Below are 19,213 nucleotides of genomic sequence, written 5' to 3'. Positions count from 1 at the left end.
GAAGTTACTCTATTTTGAATATTGCATTGAAATAATACTAATTATTTTTCATGTCTAGGTGCGGCTAAAAGAATTGACATCACGTATCATGCTGGAGAACGATTTGTTTGCTTTGAGGGGTATATAATCTAGGTGCGGCTAAAAGAATTGACATCACGTATCATGCTGGACAACGATTTGTTTGCTTTGAGGGGTATATAATCTTACGTGGGTCTCAAATCACCTCGAAGCAGATCAGTGGGGCATTATGTGGCGTACGGATATCGCGCAGAAAGTGATTCATTGGAGGAGTTCAATGATCTAGCCAGCAGTGGAAAATCTAGTCGTGTGCGCCGGCGGGCGAACTTTCGACACCAAATTGTGTTTGTACCTGAGGTAATCGAAGGGTCAAATTTTATTAAAGGAAATTTCGACACCGCGCAGTAAAGCAGGTAGCTGGGTAATTACTTGGGTTTTCTCAATATTTCACTTTTACCTAAATTTACACGAATATTATTCAGTTGTATTTTATTTCTTGTTTGTATATGGATAGTAAATTTTCATACAGTACCAAATTTTAACTCCAATTATTTACTATCCTTTATTTTGTTTACTATATAGTCAAAAAAGTCTAAAATTTTTGCAACATTTCAATTATGATTGGAGTCAATTGAAATATTTGTGGACTTTGAACAAGCCATTCTTTGTGCAGTATTGGGTGTGTGATCCAATGTAAAAATTCGTAGATGCCGTTTTCACTTACATCAAAATTGATGTAAAAAAATTGTTTAAAAAAATTTATTATTTTGGTTTGGTACAAGAATATAAGAATACAAATTCAAAAATTGCAAAATAGTTATAAGGCATCCGTTTGATTTAACTTAACGAAGTTGAAGAATGCTTTGTTTATGATTTCATGTCATATAAACCTAAACACTTGATATATGTGCAGATTATTTATCGGAAAATTACATAATCGATACCTAGCGTATTTCCACCACAGATATAGTGTAATCAGAATCCAGGTCTATTACGAGGTCCACGAATGCCTGTGAGCCCTTCCACTGGAGGTTTAATTCTTCTTTTTACTCAACGCATCCTTTTGTTTTTATGCTTATTGAGAAGTTTTAAGTGGATACTTATGTCAAAATAAATAGTAGATACTACCGTTAAGGCTAAATTGGCAATTTTGGAGAAAATGATAGATAAACTACGATCTCCAGCAAATACATACGTAGGTTAGATTGTATTAAAGCTGTATCGTATTTTTCCTATAATAGCTAATAAAGTATTGTATACATGTATATTGACTGGAAAATGTATAAAAATTACTAGTAGTGTTATATTCAGATATAGTCTAAGACTGGGAGCGGATTTTGTGCGTGATAAGTAATATGGAAAAACTATACGGGGATATGTTGAATTAGTTGTGTACATGACTTTCACCAACGACCGGAAACCAGAGTTGGGGCCGAGGGTAGTTATAAGGGGTCAAAGTCGCGGATTTTATTATTTTTTTTATGACGCTCATGATCACGATAGTGCACCAAAATTTGGGAATAAGTAGGTCATGACGTACCTAAGTAAAATCTCTAGGGGCTCAACGCTGCGTGGCCGACAAAGGGGTGGAGGTATGGGCGAATATAAAAAATATAAGGGGTTTTTTGCGACGTTCGTGATTGAGATAGTGCACCAAAATTTGGTTATAAGTAGACCATGACATAAATAATTAAAATCCCCAGAGCCGGAAAGGTAGTTATAAAGGGTCAAAGTTCCGTTTTTTATTATTTTTTTGTGACGCTCATGATTGAGATAGCGCCAAAATTTGGGAATAAGTAGGTTATGACGTAACTAAGTAAAATCTCCATAAGTGGAACGCTGCGTGGCCGACAAAGGGGTGGGGCAGGGGTGAATATAAAAAAAATGTAAGGGGTTTTTTGCGACGTTCGTGATTGAGATAGTGCACCAAAATTTGGGAATAAGTAGACCATGACATAAGTAAGTAATATCCCCAGAGGCGGAAACCAGAGTGGCGGACGAGGGTAGTTATAAGGGGTAAAAGTCGCGGTTTTTATTATTTTTTTTTGTGGCGCTCATGATGGAGATAGTGCACCAAAATTTGGGAGTAAGTAGGTTATGACGTAACTAAAATCTCTTCAGCGGCGGAACGCTGCTTGGGGTACAAAGGGGTGGTAGGCAGGGGTGAGTATAAAAATATATGGGGGTTTTTTGCCGTTCGTGATCGAGATAGTGCACCAAAATTTGGTAATAAGTAGATCATGACATTACTAAGTAAAATCTCCAGGGGCGGAACGCTGCGTGGTGCACAAATGTTGTGCCGGGTCACAAAAAAAATAATACACACTGCAACTTTGACCCCTTAAAACTACCCTCTTCCCCAACTCTGGTTTCCGGCTCTGGGGATTTTACTTAGCTAAGTCATGGTTTACTTATTCCCAAATTTTGGTGCACTATCTCAATCTAGCACGTCGCAAAAAACCCCTTATATTTTTTATATTCACACCTACCCCCACCCCTTTATCGGCCACGCAGCGTTCCACCCCTAGAGATTGTATTTAGTTACCTCATGACCTACTTATTCCCAAATTTTGGTGCACTATCTCGATCATGAGCGTTACAAAAAAAATAATAAAAAGGGCGATTTTGTCCCCTTATAACTACCCTCATGCCCAACTCTGGTTTCCGGCTCTGAGGATTTTACTTAGTTATGTCATTGTCTACTTATTCCCAAATTTTGGTACTCTCAATCACGAACGTCGCAAAAAAACCCCTTATATTTTTTGTATTCACCCCTGCCCCACCCCTTTGTCGGCCACGCAGCGTGCCACCCCTGGAGATTTTACTTAGTTACGTCATGACCTACTTATTCTTAAATTTTGGTGCACTCTCTAGATCATGAGCGTCACAAAAAAAATAATAAAAACGGCGACTTTGACTCCTTATAACTAAACTCATCCCCAACTCTGGTTTCCGGCTGTGGGGATTTTACTTAGTAATGTCATGATCTACTTATTCCCAAATTTTGGTCCACTATCTCAATCACGAACGTCACAAAAAACCCTTTATATTTTTTATATTCACCCCTACCCCCACCCCTTTGTCGGCCACGCAGCGTTCCGCCCCTAGAGATTTTACTTAGTTACGTCATGACCTACTTATTCCCAAATTTTGGTGCACTATCTCGATCATGAGCGTCTTAAAAATAATAATAAAATCCGCGACTTTGACCTCTTATAACTACCCTCGGCCCCAATTCTGGTTTCCGGTCGTTGGTGAAAGTCATGTACACAACTAATTCAACATATTCCCGTATAGTTTTTCCATATTACTTATCACGCACAAAATCCGCTTCTATCTCTCCGACTATTATTACCTCTTAGAGAAATAAAATGTATATTATGTTTATAAAATAAACAAATACATTAATTAATTATTAATCATGGTATTTGCTTTATAGCGCAACTATATTTATTTGGTGTCGAATATTCCTGTACGATAAGAACCGGCCTTTGGGACTGGTGTCAAAAATTGCCATTAAATTGCAAGAATGCCACGGTCAATTACCACGCTATTTTTTATACTAAAGAATTGTAAATATTTTTGTATATACCTACAAATTATTTTTATGAAAAATTCAGAATGTAAAGCAAAAATAAATAGTTTACAAAAATATATCCGTTATACATATCCCTTATTTCCCAATAATATTTCAACATACCGTCAAATGGGATGATTACTTGATGCATCGGGGTAACTTGATACAATCAGCTGTCTTTTATTTACGTTCGCCAAAAAGATAACTTTTCGATCGACCCACGACCTTAATTTTTTTCTTATTTGATAGAGAATCGATTTCTTTAAATGATAGATTAAGAAAAACGTCAGAATCCGTCAACACAAAAATTGCAAGAAGAAATCATTCGCGCTATTTCTTATCTATCGTAACTCAAGTCAAGATTGATCAATCTCGATTATCCAAAAACAAGATTAAAGAGAATTTTATCAGTTTTCTTTCTTTATGTTTGGTTTTATTCTACGATCATCTGTTTAAGAATAAAGGAAGAAAGAGCAACGATAGCTCTGGCACCGGTACGTAGATGTCCATTTAGTACGAATCCGTGCTACAATATAGAACTTTAGATGCCTGTTTTTGTGTCTTTCTGTTTCAGTGTGTGGTCTCTTACCTAGTATTCTTTGAAGTCTTTGCTTTTCTGGAAATTTCATTAGTGCATTCTAAAATCTTGTATTTTGTTGAATTGCACAGGTTATAAGGGGACATGAGGGGGGATGCGAGCTTCCTGATTGGGGTTGGGGGTAGAGCTGGGTTGTGTTATCGAATTTCGTACCCGACCGTACGTCATTTTTCATGTATCAAGTAACCCCACAAAAGTACTTTTCTCGATCTGCGCCCGTTTAAAATTCATAAAAATTCTAGAACCGCTCATTTTTTTAATAAAAGGGAATATGAAGAGGAAGGATGTAGCTTCCAGCTGTTATTTAAAAGAAGAATCTGAGTAGAATAACAGAGCCGCTACGTAGGAAAAACCTCGAAATCCGTGTCAGGTGACCCCAGTTGACGATACTCTCGTTGAATTGGGATACACAGCATTTCAGTAAACATCATATTAAAAATAAACCTTTTAATAATTAAATGCCCGTGGTAATGGTTGTTTTAATAAATACGATTAACCTAGTTTTTGCATCGATGCATGCTAGTATTTGATACAAGGTCGAGTTGCAATAATATTCAGTGGGTGTTTATTAACAGTCAGCACTTTGAATCACGGTCACCTCGGCTTACCAAAACAGTAAGTAAACAATAACCGACTTTAATTATATTTTTACGAGAACAGATAAATCAATTAGCAGTTGAGATTCGACGGGGTAACATCGATTTCAAGTACATAATATACCACCAGTTACTTTCTGTGATATATTTAACGTGTAAATAAATGTCTTAACAACGAACTATATTTACTACATCAACCCTCATAGTCGGAGTAACCACCCCTAAGTATCCAGGGTGGCTCAGAAGGCGGGAGCCACCATATGGCGATCCTGGCAGGATCGCCATATAATAGAATACGTGTCGTAATGGGGTAGTTACTCTGAGAAGAGGGTTGGTTGTTAGGATTACACTATTTGTTCATACTTTATTTATTGAACACAACTACTTATTATCAGTAACAAGTTGGTGGACGAAAGTCTATATTATAACTACCTTGATGGTTGAATAATGAATGCTGAATAATGAATGATCTCTTTCTTTACTTATTACGTATCTATAATCAATCCCAATTGTTTATTATGATTGTTGACACGATTCGACCTAATGAAATAATTATATCAAAATAGCTGACTAAGGTGATCTTGAAACAAGTGCATTATATTGGGAAATTTGTGTCACCTAGTTATTTACAACAACAGGCAATGTTTGTTTTAAGATATTTAAAAATTAAATGAATATGAGTTGCTTTTATTTTGGAATGATAATATAAGTCCTGTACATCGTCACCAATTGAGAACCTATTTTTCGGACAGTCCATTCATCTGATTTATTCGATCTTCCTGTGCTTCTGTACGAGTACCAAAGTAATTCGTAAAATATTGATAACAAGAGAAAGTCTAAACTCAGGATCGCGTTTATTAATAACAAACAAATGAGCTGATAATTATTGATTTCATATTTCGCATCTCCGATATATTATAGCAGGATAGACAGCAGATGCCATACATCCATCCATTCTGCCATACTGATCATAATTCGGGTAAATTTCTACGGCCCCCCAAAATTGAGATAACGGGTCAATATTGGTAGCACAAATCTGTGCTTCAGGGTTCTAAAAATTTGTACCGCCTTCCTTCACCCTGGACCTTAGAGACAAGTTTGGGGGAGGGGGCTAGCAAAAAGTTCGTAAAAGGCTAATTGCGCTAAAAAGACGACTCTCTTTGCTTCTCTCCGACTTTGATTTTCGATCCTCTTTTCATTTTTCTTCTTAAAAGTTGGGTCTTTAAATTTTTGGAGAGGTGGTGAGATGGAGAAGGAGAGATGGAGTGATGAAGGAGCAGATGGATAATGCGGAGGTGGTGAGATGGAGTGACGGAAATGCGGACTGATGGGAAGGTGGAGATGGATGAATGGAAAATGGATCATTCCATACTTCTATCACTTCATCACTCCACCTCCCCATCATCCATCACTACATCTTTCTTTTACACCTTCTCTATCTCTCCATCTCCATCCCTCCATGTCCATCTCTCCACATTCCCATCTCCATCTCACCACCTCCCCATCAGCCATTTCCACCTTTCCATCTCTATTTTTATCTCTCCATCACTCCATCTTTCCTTCAATCCATCTCGAAATCCGTGTCAGGTGACCCCATTTGACGCCATCTCTCCATTTCACCACTTCACCATTATCTATCGCCTCCAAAACCAACTTTTAAGAAGAAAAATGAAAAGAGCATTCCAAAGAGAACCACCTTTTTAGCGCAATTAGCCTTTTTGAAATCTTCACTAGCTCCCAAAACTTGTCTTTAATGTCCAGGGTGAAGGAAGGGAGCACAAATTCTGAGACCCTCAAGCACAAATTTTTGGAGAGGTGGTGAAATGGAGACGGATTATGGGAGGGGGTTGTTGAGGTGGACATGGAGTAATGGAGATGGAAAGGTGGAGATGGAGTGATGAAGAGATAGAGTTGGAGAGTTGGAAAGGTGGAGAGGCCTGATGGGAAGGTCGTGAGATGGAGACGTCTGATGGGAGGGGGATGGTGAGATGGACATGGAGTCGGAGTGTTGAAGAGATAGAGATGAAGTGAAGGAAAGATGGATGATGGGGAAGTGGTGAGATGCAGATGGAGAGGTGGAGATGGAAAGGTGGAGTGATCCATCTTTCTCCCCATTATTCATCTACACATTTTCATCACTCCATCTCCATCTCACCACCTTTCCAAAAATTCCAGGAACCAACTTTTGGAAAGAAACAGAGTCCAAAGAGAAATGCTTTTTTGTGCAATTAGCCTTTTTAGAACTTTTCGCTAGCCCCCCCCCCCCCCAACTTGATGTCCATGGTGAAGGAAGGCGGCACAAATTCGGGGACCCTGAAGCACAAATGACACAAAGGCGTAGAAATGGACCCTGCATATTCTCTGATTACAAGGTGGTTTTTACCCCCAGTGGGAAGACAAAGGGGTTGAAGCTGTACAACGAAGTTGAAAAGTGCATTTCGGGATCTGATTTCTGATCGAAAATTGTGTTCAATAAATACATGTACCATACCATTTTTTTTAATTGGTAACGTAAAACTACTCAAGAGGGGTAAGTTTCCATCCCCCGTGGAGAGTGGCTTGCAGTCTGTTTTTCAGTTTCAAAATATAATTAGTTATTTTTGACGAATTTACCAAATTTTACATCAGCGGTGTTACTATGTGCAAGGTTCGGCTGATTTTGTGTCCTTGCTCCTAGCACTAATCCTCTCCTGTTTTAAATGTAGAAGGGTAGGGGTAGTACAAACAAAATAAGGGCGGTACAATCCAGTACTAACGCAGTACAAACAAAATAGCCTATTTTCGGCGTCCAGATGGCAAAGGGTGCAGCAGAGTAGAGCGGTAGCATGGCCCTGCCTTGCATCCCAGGCCAATCTAGACTGGTGGGGGCGGTACAGTGCGATACTAATGCAGTACAAACGAACATACCCATCCTGGAGCCCCAGTACGAAAAGGGGGATAGCATGTCACTAGCCCCTCCAGACAGATTTAGAAGGGTTGGGGCAGTACAAACGAAGGAAGGGTATTACAATCCAGTACTAACGCAATACAAACGAGTGAACTTTTTTTCGGGCCTAAAATCGAAAAAGGATGGGCTGGTGACATGGAACTGAAAAGTTTTGTGTAGGTAGCCATTTTTGTTTATTTTTGCACTCGTGTACCTTGAAGCCAAGCTGCATGTTGTACCTTAGATCGGCTCATGGTACAATAGGTGGCAGTGATTTTTGTTTGTTTCTAGTTTGAACTCCATCATGCGACGAAGCAAAATAGGTATCAAAAAGGAAGCAATAAATGCTGATGCATCGAAAAATGCAATCGAAGCTATAAATAATGAAGACCTCGACAAGATAATGGCGTTTCGAGAGGCGGAAAAAGTATTCAAAGTGTGCAGGTCTACAATAATAATTATTTTCCCCACTTTCCTTGTATTTCTAATTATTAGGCACTTAAAGAAATGCAAGGAAAGTGGGGCCGTTAAATTTGAATATTCTGTAAACTAGTCAGTGAATCAAGTATTCAGTGATACTGAAGAGCAACGCCTTGTTACGTATATCCAGAATGTAGCTAAAATGCAATACGGTCTGACAAAAAAAGTCAGAATTTTGGCTTTCAATTTCGCAAAGGCGAATAAAAAAATACCCAGAAACATGGCTTGAGGATGCCATGACTGGAGAAGAATGGATGCGAGCCATGAGAGATGCTCATAAACGATTTGGGCCAACTCCACCGGAACAAAATACTGACGAAACAGGAATGAACACTGTCTGAAACCAATCAAAAGAGTCGGACCTCAGAGGATCAAACAACTCGGTAGTGCAACGTCTGCTAAAAGAGACAACTGGTATAGATGATGTCAGCAGTTAATAAAATAGGGAACGCAGTTCCAAATTGAATGGTTTTTGGAGTGCCTCCCGGATGTGTTCGTGCTGCATCTGTAACTGAATGGTCAATGGCAATGTACTCAGTTGCGCACCTTTGCGCAGTTTGTCTTATATATTTTTTTATTCCTTACATTGTAATCTTTATTTAGCGAAGGATTTAATAATGAGCAATAAGGAGCAATAAGCGTAATACGCTGTCAAACATTAATTTTATAAAAAATTGTATAGGTTTTTAGACAGCCGATTATATCAAAATCACTTTTCCGTGAAGTTAACTATGTCATTTTAATCTTTAAAGTACGTACTTTTATCTCAAATAATTACTTTTATATTAACTATCCAGTGGTTAGTATACACATACATGAAGTAATTATCAAAGTAAAAGGCATCTTCTGAGGATTTAAATTTGATCTATAAAATTATATTGAATTTTGTACTTTTGATCATTAGTACATCTGGCCCTAACAAACAAAAAATCAATTTTTGCTGAGAGGATGCATCATGAGTAGTACAAACAAACCCCTTAATTTCGGCATCCTCAAATTTATTTATTCTTTGTACTGACGATCACGTTTCCTTCAATTTTAAACACTGTGCGGTGCTTGTGATAATTTTTAATGAAAACTTTTATAAATTCGCAAAACCTGTTCGTTCGTGCGTTCCCGCTAGTGCAATGCTTAGGCCGATTTACCGATGGATTCTCATGTAGTTTTGTCTTCTGAATCCAAATCTGAAAACGGAATTTCGATATCTCTAACCATCTTCGAGATAACCGACCTCAAAGTCAAACATGTGACGTCACAATCCTTTTTCAAATATTTCTTTTCTGCCGACACAGCTAAACGTAAACTCAGATCGTTGCTAGTAGGCTAGTAATTAGTAGTTTTACAAATGTTTGACATTACATTCCCCTTCCAGAACTGAACGAGCGCAGTCGCATTTTTGTGTGTCTTTTAAAAATTCAATTTATTATATCAAATATGTTTATTACTCTAATATGACGTACTTGTTATATGACGATTGTAATTAATGAATTTGAATAGTTTTAACAATATTTGGGTATTTTGGATTATTATCTATGTAGAATTGTAAATAGTTTACCTTATATTTTAAATTCCCCTGTATATCATTTTTCTTAATTATTAGTACGAGAACGGGATAAGAGTCTCACACATATGGACCTACGTTGGCACAGATGGGTGGAACTAATTGGGGATTACGACGGTAGCGGACTACTTTTAACTTTATAAGTAAGAATAACATTCGCCACTGTTAACCAAATTTTATTACTAATAGGGATCGAAATTTATTGCAGTAGAATTTTAATAGTTTCGGATTTTAAGCATAAAGAGGGGAAGACAGGAGGCTGTTTTGGTTGTATAGCCAGTCGATTACAACATCACAGCGACCACAGACGCGTTTCTTAGGTATAATACTTAGAAAAAGACGAATTAAGACGGGTATTATATTGATTAGACGCAAATTATCTATAAATACATTTCATTTTTGTAAGAATAAGAACACGTAATATTTTGGTCGCAATTACATTTTACACTTTTAAATTTCGTCAATTTAATAGTATCAGTAATTTAGTTATCTATTTTATTAATTAAAACTGTTAAACATCAAACGGACTTTTATTACGATCGTCTTTAAAGAAAACCTACATATTGGGGGCTCAACCGGGATCTAAGAAAGACAATTTCGTCGTAAAGTTCGCGAAATACCGTAAAGTGGCGTGTAATTAAAAAATCGGCTCAGGTGACGTGACGTAATTTTTGGAAACTGTTTATGACTGTTCGGGAAACGTGGAAACTGTTGGTGATTTTCGGACTATTTTAAACTATTGGTGACTTCCGGACTTTGTGAACTGTTGGTGAATGGTTGTGTTGGTGGAGTAGCAGGCTAGTACAGTGTAGACGACGCTGTTAGGCAAATACGGCGGCTGTTTGGGCAGTGACGACGACGACGACGAGACGCAATCATAGCAAGCAGTATTATCAAGGAGAAATCAGGTGTGTTTGTTCCAATATTTTAAAAGTAGTCAAGACACTTTGGTCTGGTGTCTGGAAATTAGAAATCTGACCAAAGATTATTTTTTTCGAGGAGCTGTGAACTGGAACTTTGACGATAAACAGTGAATGTTGAGAATGAAAATATTTTAAATCATAACTTTGTTACTATTTGTAGTAGATATTGATAATTCTGGAGTAAAAGCGACTACAATTCTACAGTTCACAAATACAATTTGCACACGGGAAAAAATAATCTAACTTTTTAGTTAAAAGATTTTATTCTTTTATTCTTGTTTTATTCATTTTATTCTTGTTTTTTTATTATTATTATATACCTTTTTAAAATGCAGTCTAAACAAACTCTTAACGATTTTCCAAAAATTAGTTTAAACCTTAAAAATTCGGCATTAAGTGCTGTTAAGGCGTTGCATGTTGTCGCGTACGGAGATAAAGGGTTGCCGCGACAAACTAGGAAGAATTTGCGGAATTTTACAAATTTTGCGTGGGATAAAGAATCCCAGGAATATTCCACAAAATTAGACGACATTAAAAACAAACTAAGTATGCCGGACTTAGTAGCAGTTTGCAGTGTTTTAGATCTGAACTACACTGGTTCAGAAGACGACGTGATTGAACGTATTTGTTAGTTTTTGAACGACTTCAATCTTGAAGACGAGAATGACGATGAAGACGAAGACGCTAGCGATGATGACGGTGATAAAGACGTTTATCACAAGGAAAACGGTAAAGACGTTACCGAAGACGATCGCTATAATGAAGATAACGACGCAAATAGTGATAAAGATGCTTATCACGAGGAAGAAGGTAAAGACGTTACCGACGACGATAATAATAATGACGATATGGATGATGAAAGGACGACGGATTTATTTACGAGCAATAGATCAAAATCAAACAAAATGACGAGAGGTAGACTGAATGATTCATTTGCCTTAACTTTTAGAGACGTAGAGGACAGTATAAGAAATTTCGACGGAAAAGACGATTATCCCATAGGAAAATGGATGGCTGATTTTGAAGAAATTTCCAATCTGATGGGATGGAATGATTTGCAAATGCTAATTTTTGCTAAGCGATCCCTAAAAGGAATAGCTAAACTGTATATACAGTCAGAGAAAGGAGTTAATAGCTGGAAGCTCCTGAAGAAAAAGCTGACAGCAGAGTTCGAGAACAAAATAGGTAGTGCCGAAATACACAAAATGCTGATGAATAGAAAGAAGAAACAAGGTGAAAGCGTACAGGAGTATGTACTAAAAATGAGAGAAATCGGTAGCAGAGGAAACATCGAAAATGAAGTCATAATGCAGTATATAACTGAGGGAATTATGGACGACCCTGCTAATAAAGTAATACTTTATGGTGCCAAAAATTTCAATGACTTTAAAGAGAAGATTAAACTGTACGAATTGATTAAAAAACAGACGACGCAAAAATTAGTTAAAACCGAGACGCATAAAAAGACGTGGACGAACGAGGAAGTAAGACGAGATGAGATGAAAGAGGAGCGCCTCAAAGTAGGAATAAAAAGGAAGAAAAATGTTTCAATTGTGGAATTCAGGGACACAGATCGACGGATTGTCCTGACAAGGCCAAGGGAGTAAAATGTTGATGCCATCAGTTTGGACACAGGTCTTTTCGATGCAATGAGAAAGAAGAAGAACCATCAACTTCTGGACATGTAAATGTTGTTAACTTGGGGTATAAAAACTCGATAACATTGAAGGTTGGAAAATTATCACTACGTGCATTATTGGATACAGGAAGTGACATTAGTTCAGTACGAGAAGATATTTTTGAAAAATATTTTGATGACGTGATTCTTTCACAAAACATATTAGATTTAAGTGGATTAGGAGGTACGAGAGTTAAAACTTTAGGTATTTAATAAAATGGTAGAAATTCAAGGAGAGGATTTTAATATTTTATTTCATGTTATTCCAAAAGGAACACTAGACGTTGAAATTATTCTCGGAAACAATATACTGAGACAAGCGGAAGTTACAATAACCGAAGACGGAATAATTTTATCAAAAAAAAAGAGTAGATACTTTTATAAGGAGGATTACAATAATTAGCGAGACGACAGTCAATAATCATTTTCAGCTGAACCATACAGAAGATAAAAAAATAAAGACGGATATAGAGGGAGTAGTCAAAAGTTACGAACCCGACAAGACAAAGACGACGGAAACATACGAGGACTTATAAAAAACAATATTCCTTTTAAATACGAAGACGGCAAGGAAGTGTTTTTTTTTCTTTTTTTTTTTTTTCTCTCGGAAGCCGTCCGTGCATGCACCCCGGTGGCACTGCAGCTTTTCAGCTTATTGTGCTTCCTTCCATTTGTTCTCATGACACCCAATCCAATAATGCAGTGCCCTTTACTAGCCTGTAAAGGTCCATTGGGTTAGTGCCATACACTGTCGGACTTGGTTTGCAGTCTCCATATATTGCTTGTCTCTTACGATCCAGCGCCTCGCAATCGCACAATAAATGTCTGACTGTCTCGGTCTCTCTATTGCATAGTCTGCAGCTGAGATCTCCGTTATATAGTCCTATCGTGTGTAGGTGTCCTTTTACTGGAAAGTGTCCAGTTAAGAAACCTGTAATAATTTTGAGCTGATTCCTGTTCATTTTGAACAGTTCTTCAGCTCTTTTTGCGCATGTCTGAGGTATAAATTTCTTCCCAGTATTCTTTGTGCTGTCTTCGTATCCAGCCTCTTAATCGGTCTCTGATTGTGCTTTTGGGCACTCCCAGTGCCGGTTCTGGACCGAAGTATCCTGTTGCTGATCCTCGTCTAGCAAGTTCGTCAGCTTTTTCATTACCAGCGATCCCTTGATGTCCAGGCACCCAAATGAGTTTTACCTCATTATGTTCCGCCAGGGTGTCAAGTTCTTCGCGGCATTCCCATACAAGCCTTGAGGTTATCCTTGGGTTCTTTAAAGCCCTCAAGGCCGCTTGGCTGTCTGAACAGATATTGATTCTCTTATTAGTATAAGTCCTCAATCTGTTTATCCGTGCACAGTGCAGGATTGCATATACCTCCGCCTGAAATACAGAGGTATATTCTCCTAGTGGGATGGAACCGTTATAGTTCCTATCCTCACTATATACTCCTGATCTCGAACCATCTTCTGTCTTGGACCCATCTGTATACCAGGTGTGGCCCTCATACTTCAGATGTCTGCCAGGATCTTCCCATACCTCTCTGGAGTGTATTTCCACCTGAAAAGGTATTTCCATTTTATATTTGGGGATACAATGGTCTGTTATCATCTCCCATATTGGATCCCCGCATATATCATTGATGCTGCAGTGTCCTTTGCCCACTGCAATTTTGCTTTGATTACCCTGCAGTCTATGTAACCCCATCCTTGCCTCGCCCTTCACTGTGATGTGTAAGGGAGGAAGGTCTAGTAAGGCTTCCATTGCTGCAGTTGGTGTGCCTCTCATTGCTCCTGTTATGCTGAGACAGACAAGCCTTTGTATCTTGCCTAACTTCTCTATAGCATTTCTCTGTTGCACCTTTGGCCACCAGACCAATGCTGCATACGTTATTGTGGGCTTTACCATCATGTTGTATATCCAATACATCATGTCCGGTTTAAGTCCCCATGTTCTGCCATGTGTGCGTCTGGTCACCATTAAAGTGGCCATCGCTCTTTTGGTTATTCGTTCCAGGTGTTGATTCCAGGTAAGCCTTGAGTCTATTATGACTCCGAGATATTTTACCTCCCTCTCCACCTTTAGGGAGATCCCCATGAGATTCACAGGTCCTATTCCCTCTAATTTTGTCCTTCTGGTGAAGGCTACTATTTTGGATTTGTGAGGGCTTACGGACAATCCTACCTCACTTGTCCATTTTGATACTACATTCAGGGCCTGTTGCATGTTATCCCTGACAGTTGTATTGAACTTGCCCTGAGCCAGAATGACAAAATCATCTGCATAGCCCAGGACATTATATTTTTTCCTGTTGAGCGTTCCAATCAGTCCGTCCATAACCAGATTCCACACTAACGGAGATAATACACCTCCCTGTGGGCATCCTCTGGCAACCCGTGCTGACATGGTCTCGCCCATCAGTGTCGAATATACCACGCGGCTTTTAAGCATGCATTCTATCCACCTGCAGCTTATTTCATCCACTCCTTTCAGCCGGATAGCCTTTGTGATTGCATCGAATGAGGTGTTGTTGAAGGCTCCCTCTATGTCGAGAAAGGCTCCCAACATCACCTCTTTGTTTTCCAGAACATACTCCACCCTCCGTACTAGATGGTGCAGTGCTGTTTCTGTTGATACACCTGGCCTATATGCATATTGGTCTTGTTCTATTGGTCTTTCAACCAATATTCCATCCCTAATATGTCTATCTACCAGTTTTTCCAATGTCTTTAGTACAAAGGACATCAGACTTATTGGTCTAAGGGACTTCGCAGTCATACGTCCATCCTTACCAGGCTTAGGTATGAATGCTACCCTTGTCGACCTCCAAGCAACCGGTACATACCCCAGCGCAATACTTGCACGAAGTATTGTACACATTTGCTTGTACATTGCTTCTGTACCTTTTTGCAAAAGTACAGGATAAATCCCGTCCGTTCCCGGTGATTTATATGGTTTAAATGAACTTACTGCCCATTTTATTTTGTCTGGTGTCACCATCTCTTTTGCAGCTCTCCAGCTTCCCCTATTTCCATATTTCATGGTAACTGGTCCTTCTTGCTGTAGAACTTCTGGTGTCATCATTCTGGTGACCGACCCAGGGAAGTGAACATTGAAGAGTTCCCTCAGCGTCTCTTCACTGGTCTGTGTGTAATCGCCTGACTCCATTTGGAGCGTGGCGATATTGCTCTTAGGTTCTTTCGAGAGAACCTTTTGGAGTCTAGCCACTACTGCAGTCTGTTCTATCTCCTCGCAGTGCTTCCTCCATGATTCTCTTTTGGCTTTCCGTAGAGCCTTGTTATATTCAGTCAGAGCTTTGCGATATTCGCTCCACTCGCCTGATCTCTTGGCAGAATTGAATTCTTTTCTCGCATCTCTCCTTCTTTTAGCAAGTTCATTGTTCCACCAGGGCACTTTCCTGTTGGAGCTCCTCACTGTTACGGGACAGTTATCTTTATATGCTTCTATGACTATATCCTGAAATTGTTCAGTAGCCATATCTAGCTCTATTGTGTTCCTTATCCTCTTTATAGCCCCACGAAAACTATATGTCAGGTCTTCTTGATACGCTTCCCAATCAGTTTTCCTGGGGTTTCGATAAGTCTCTGTTTCGTGCTCATAGCCCGTTATTTCAAAGTATATGTGTCTGTGGTCTGAGAAACTCGCCTCATCAGACACATGCCAGTTCCTAACGATGCTGCTTGCAAATGCAGTCGCCATCGTTATATCGATAACCTCCTTCCTATTAGCAGTCACAAAGGTAGGTTTGTTGCCTACATTTAGTATGTCTAAATTATATTCCATAATAAATTGTAGTAAGTGCTCACCTCTTTCGTTGTTTCCGGTGCTCCCACAGCTGATGTGATGTGAGTTGGAGTCACAACCGATGATTATCTGTGATCCTTTGCCTCTGCAGTCTCTCATCAGCTCCTCCAATTCCCTTGGTGGTGGTGGGTTAGGATCATCATAGGGCAGATAGGCTGATCCGAGTATTATCTCCTTCATCCTACCTCCCTCTGTAACTTTTAGTATTACTGCTGTTAGATCCCTAGAACAGAAATTAGTTAACGGCAGTACCTTAATGTTGCTTTTAGCTATTATGCAGGTTCTTGGTACTTCAGCGGATCTACTGTAAATCAGTTCTCCACTTATTCCTGAGAGACCTTTTATTTTACCCTGGTTTACCCAGGGTTCTTGGATGAGAGCAACATCAAACCTTTCCATCGCCACAGCAAGTTCTGCCGAAGCTGCCTTACTGTGTTGAAGGTTGGCTTGGATCACTCTCACCTTTGTCATCTCCATCTGTCTCCCGCACGATCTTGAATGCTACCCTTCCCATCCTATAAAAGGCCTTGAGTTGGGTCTGCTTCAAAGCCCTAAAGGAGACCTTGTCGATCGAGTACGCAAGGATTTCTCCTTGCCCCTCGACCTTCTGGCTTTTCAGTGTCCAGTCTGTCGTATTGAGCCCTGCATTCTGCTTGCCCAAGCGACTTCTGAACACTTTTTCGCTTATGCCGGTCTCAGGCACGTGCACAAGCACAATCGGTCTTCTCAAGTCCTTGGATTCGATCAACTTCAAATCCGCCGACTCCCAGAGATCCCGAAGCTCTCGTACCGTCCCCTCCAGCCAAGATTTGGTAGGCTCATTCGCGCAGTGGATCCACAGAATCCCCGCGCTGAATGTAGTTCTTAGGAACTGCAGTGGATTCTGACTTCCGCCGGGTGCCTTATCCACTGCCTCTTCCAGTTTTGTTCGAACCAGTTCTGCTTGTTCCTGGTTCAGTTTTACCTCAGGATGACGTCTGTCTACCACCGCCATCCTCAGTTTGTCTGTCACTTCGCCGTAAGTGCCAGTCTGCGTTTTACTGCCCCTTACCTCTTTAGCGCTAGCAGTCGCGTTGTTAGCTGCTTGTTTCGTAATTCCCTTCGGTCTTTTGGCCTTGGGGTTTTTTTGTTGGGGTCGAGTTGTCAGACCGGGTCCTTTTCACTCCCGTGGTCTGGTCACTTTTCCCCTTTTGGCCTTTGGTCTTATGTGGGTTCTCTTTAACCCACGTCCCAGCAGCTATTTTTTCGGCTTTCTTAAGCCTCCGTTTTTGAGCCCCAGATAGCTTTTTTGTCCCGAGACTTAGTTTCTCGAGGCTTGTCTCTAGCTGGTCAGCTTCAATACCTCTCTCCTCGGCATGGTCTGCTGTTTCCACAGCTCCCTTGTCCGTGTGTTCTATATGGTCTGCTGCTCCCGCAGCTTCCATTCTTGTTTCTTCGGAGAGGTCGCCCATTTCTGAGTCCCTCTCCGCTTGTTTAATGTTTCTCTTTGGTTCCACGATTGTTCCCACGAGTAGGGTCGAAATAAATGTCGAGTACGGCAGTGCGCCCTTACCGCACCAAGGCTATATTCCCCTAGAGTTCGCCATCTCTCTAGGGCTAAGTGTTAGTCATTCCGAAAAGAATGCAAACAGAAGTAATTAGAAGCTTACACGAGGTAGGACATTTTGCTGTAACAAAAACACAAGATTTGATTCGAAGAGGATGTTACATTCCAAATCTTAAAGAAAGATGAAGATGAGAAATCGAAGATGAAGAATAAAGAAGATCTGAGGATGAAGGAGATCATAGAATAGGAGATAATTAAACAATTTGATGAAGATAGAGAGATGCTGAGAAACGAGAGTCGACGTCAGTTAGTCAAAATTCAAGAGGAAAATAGACGCAGATATGATCTACGAAGAAAAAGGCCGAGGATGTATAAAAAGGGGGACTTAGTGACAATCAAGAGAACAGTTTGGTAGAGGACTCAAACTGCTGAAGAAATATTTTGGACCTTACGTGGTAATACAAGTGAATCCAAATGACAGGTACGAGGTAAAGAAATCTGGATACCATGATGGACCCCAGAGTACTTCAACGTGTGCAGAGTACATGAAGCCGTGGATAGACAACCACGGAATTCGGGTCGAATTCGAGCAGGATGGCTGAATGTAGAATTGTAAATAGTTTACCTTATATTTTAAATTTCTCTGTATATCATTTTTCTTAATTATTAGTACGAGAACGGGATAAGAGTCTCACACATATGGACCTACGTTGGCACAGATGGGTGGAACTAATTGGGAATTACGACGGTAGCGGACTACTTTTAACTTTATAAGTAAGAATAACATTCGCCACTGTGAACCAAATTTTATTACTAATACGGATCGAAATTTATTGCAGTAGAATTTTAATAGTTTCGGATTTTAAGCATAAAGAGGGGAAGACAGGAGGCTGTTTTGGTTGTATAGCCAGTCGATTATAACATCACAGCGACCACAGACGCGTTTCTTAGGTATAATACTCAGAAAAAGGCGAATTAAGACAGGTATTATATTGATTAGACGCAAATTATCTATAAATACATTTCATTTTTGTAAGAATAAGAATTCGGATTACACGGAATAAGAATTCGGAGAAGTCGGAATTACACTTTAACACTTTTAAATTTCGTCAATTTAATAGTATCAGTAATTTAGTTATCTATTTCATTAATTAAAACTGTTAAACATCAAACGGACTTTTATTACGATCGTCTTTAAAGAAAACCTACATCTATATATTTTATGTTATATTTATCTTTTTATTAAAATATTTTAAATATTAATATTTTGGCGTTCCCTAAACTATTTGCTGGACAAACACGGCCATTTATGAAAAAAGGACAACAGTTTTCACCAACTGATTTAGCTAAATCAAGTATTCGACGTGCATCTTCTTCTTCTTCTTCTTCTTAACTCAGGCGAGACTCGTTAGTCTCTGGCACTTGGTCATAAGACCTTTGTACCAAACCCTGTTCTTCTCCTTAAACTTTAATAAGTCCTGTGGCCTCAAC

General features: G+C 39.4%; 1 protein-coding gene across 1 annotated transcript; it reads left to right on the top strand.

The window, feature by feature from the left end:
* Nucleotides 1-7,614: 7,614 nt before the first annotated feature.
* LOC126891331 (MATH and LRR domain-containing protein PFE0570w-like) lies at nucleotides 7,615-12,286 on the top strand. The gene is made up of 2 exons (XM_050660508.1): nucleotides 7,615-7,803; nucleotides 11,312-12,286. Exons 1-2 carry the CDS (start codon nucleotides 7,615-7,617, stop codon nucleotides 12,284-12,286), a joined length of 1,164 nt encoding a protein of 387 aa, XP_050516465.1.
* Nucleotides 12,287-19,213: the final 6,927 nt, after the last annotated feature.

This window comes from Diabrotica virgifera, chromosome 9 (genome assembly GCF_917563875.1).
Source record: "Diabrotica virgifera virgifera chromosome 9, PGI_DIABVI_V3a".
Classification (NCBI taxonomy): Eukaryota; Metazoa; Arthropoda; class Insecta; order Coleoptera; family Chrysomelidae; genus Diabrotica; species Diabrotica virgifera.
The sequence above is the reverse complement of the archived record's forward strand: the minus strand, read 5'-3'. Positions and strand labels throughout refer to the sequence as shown.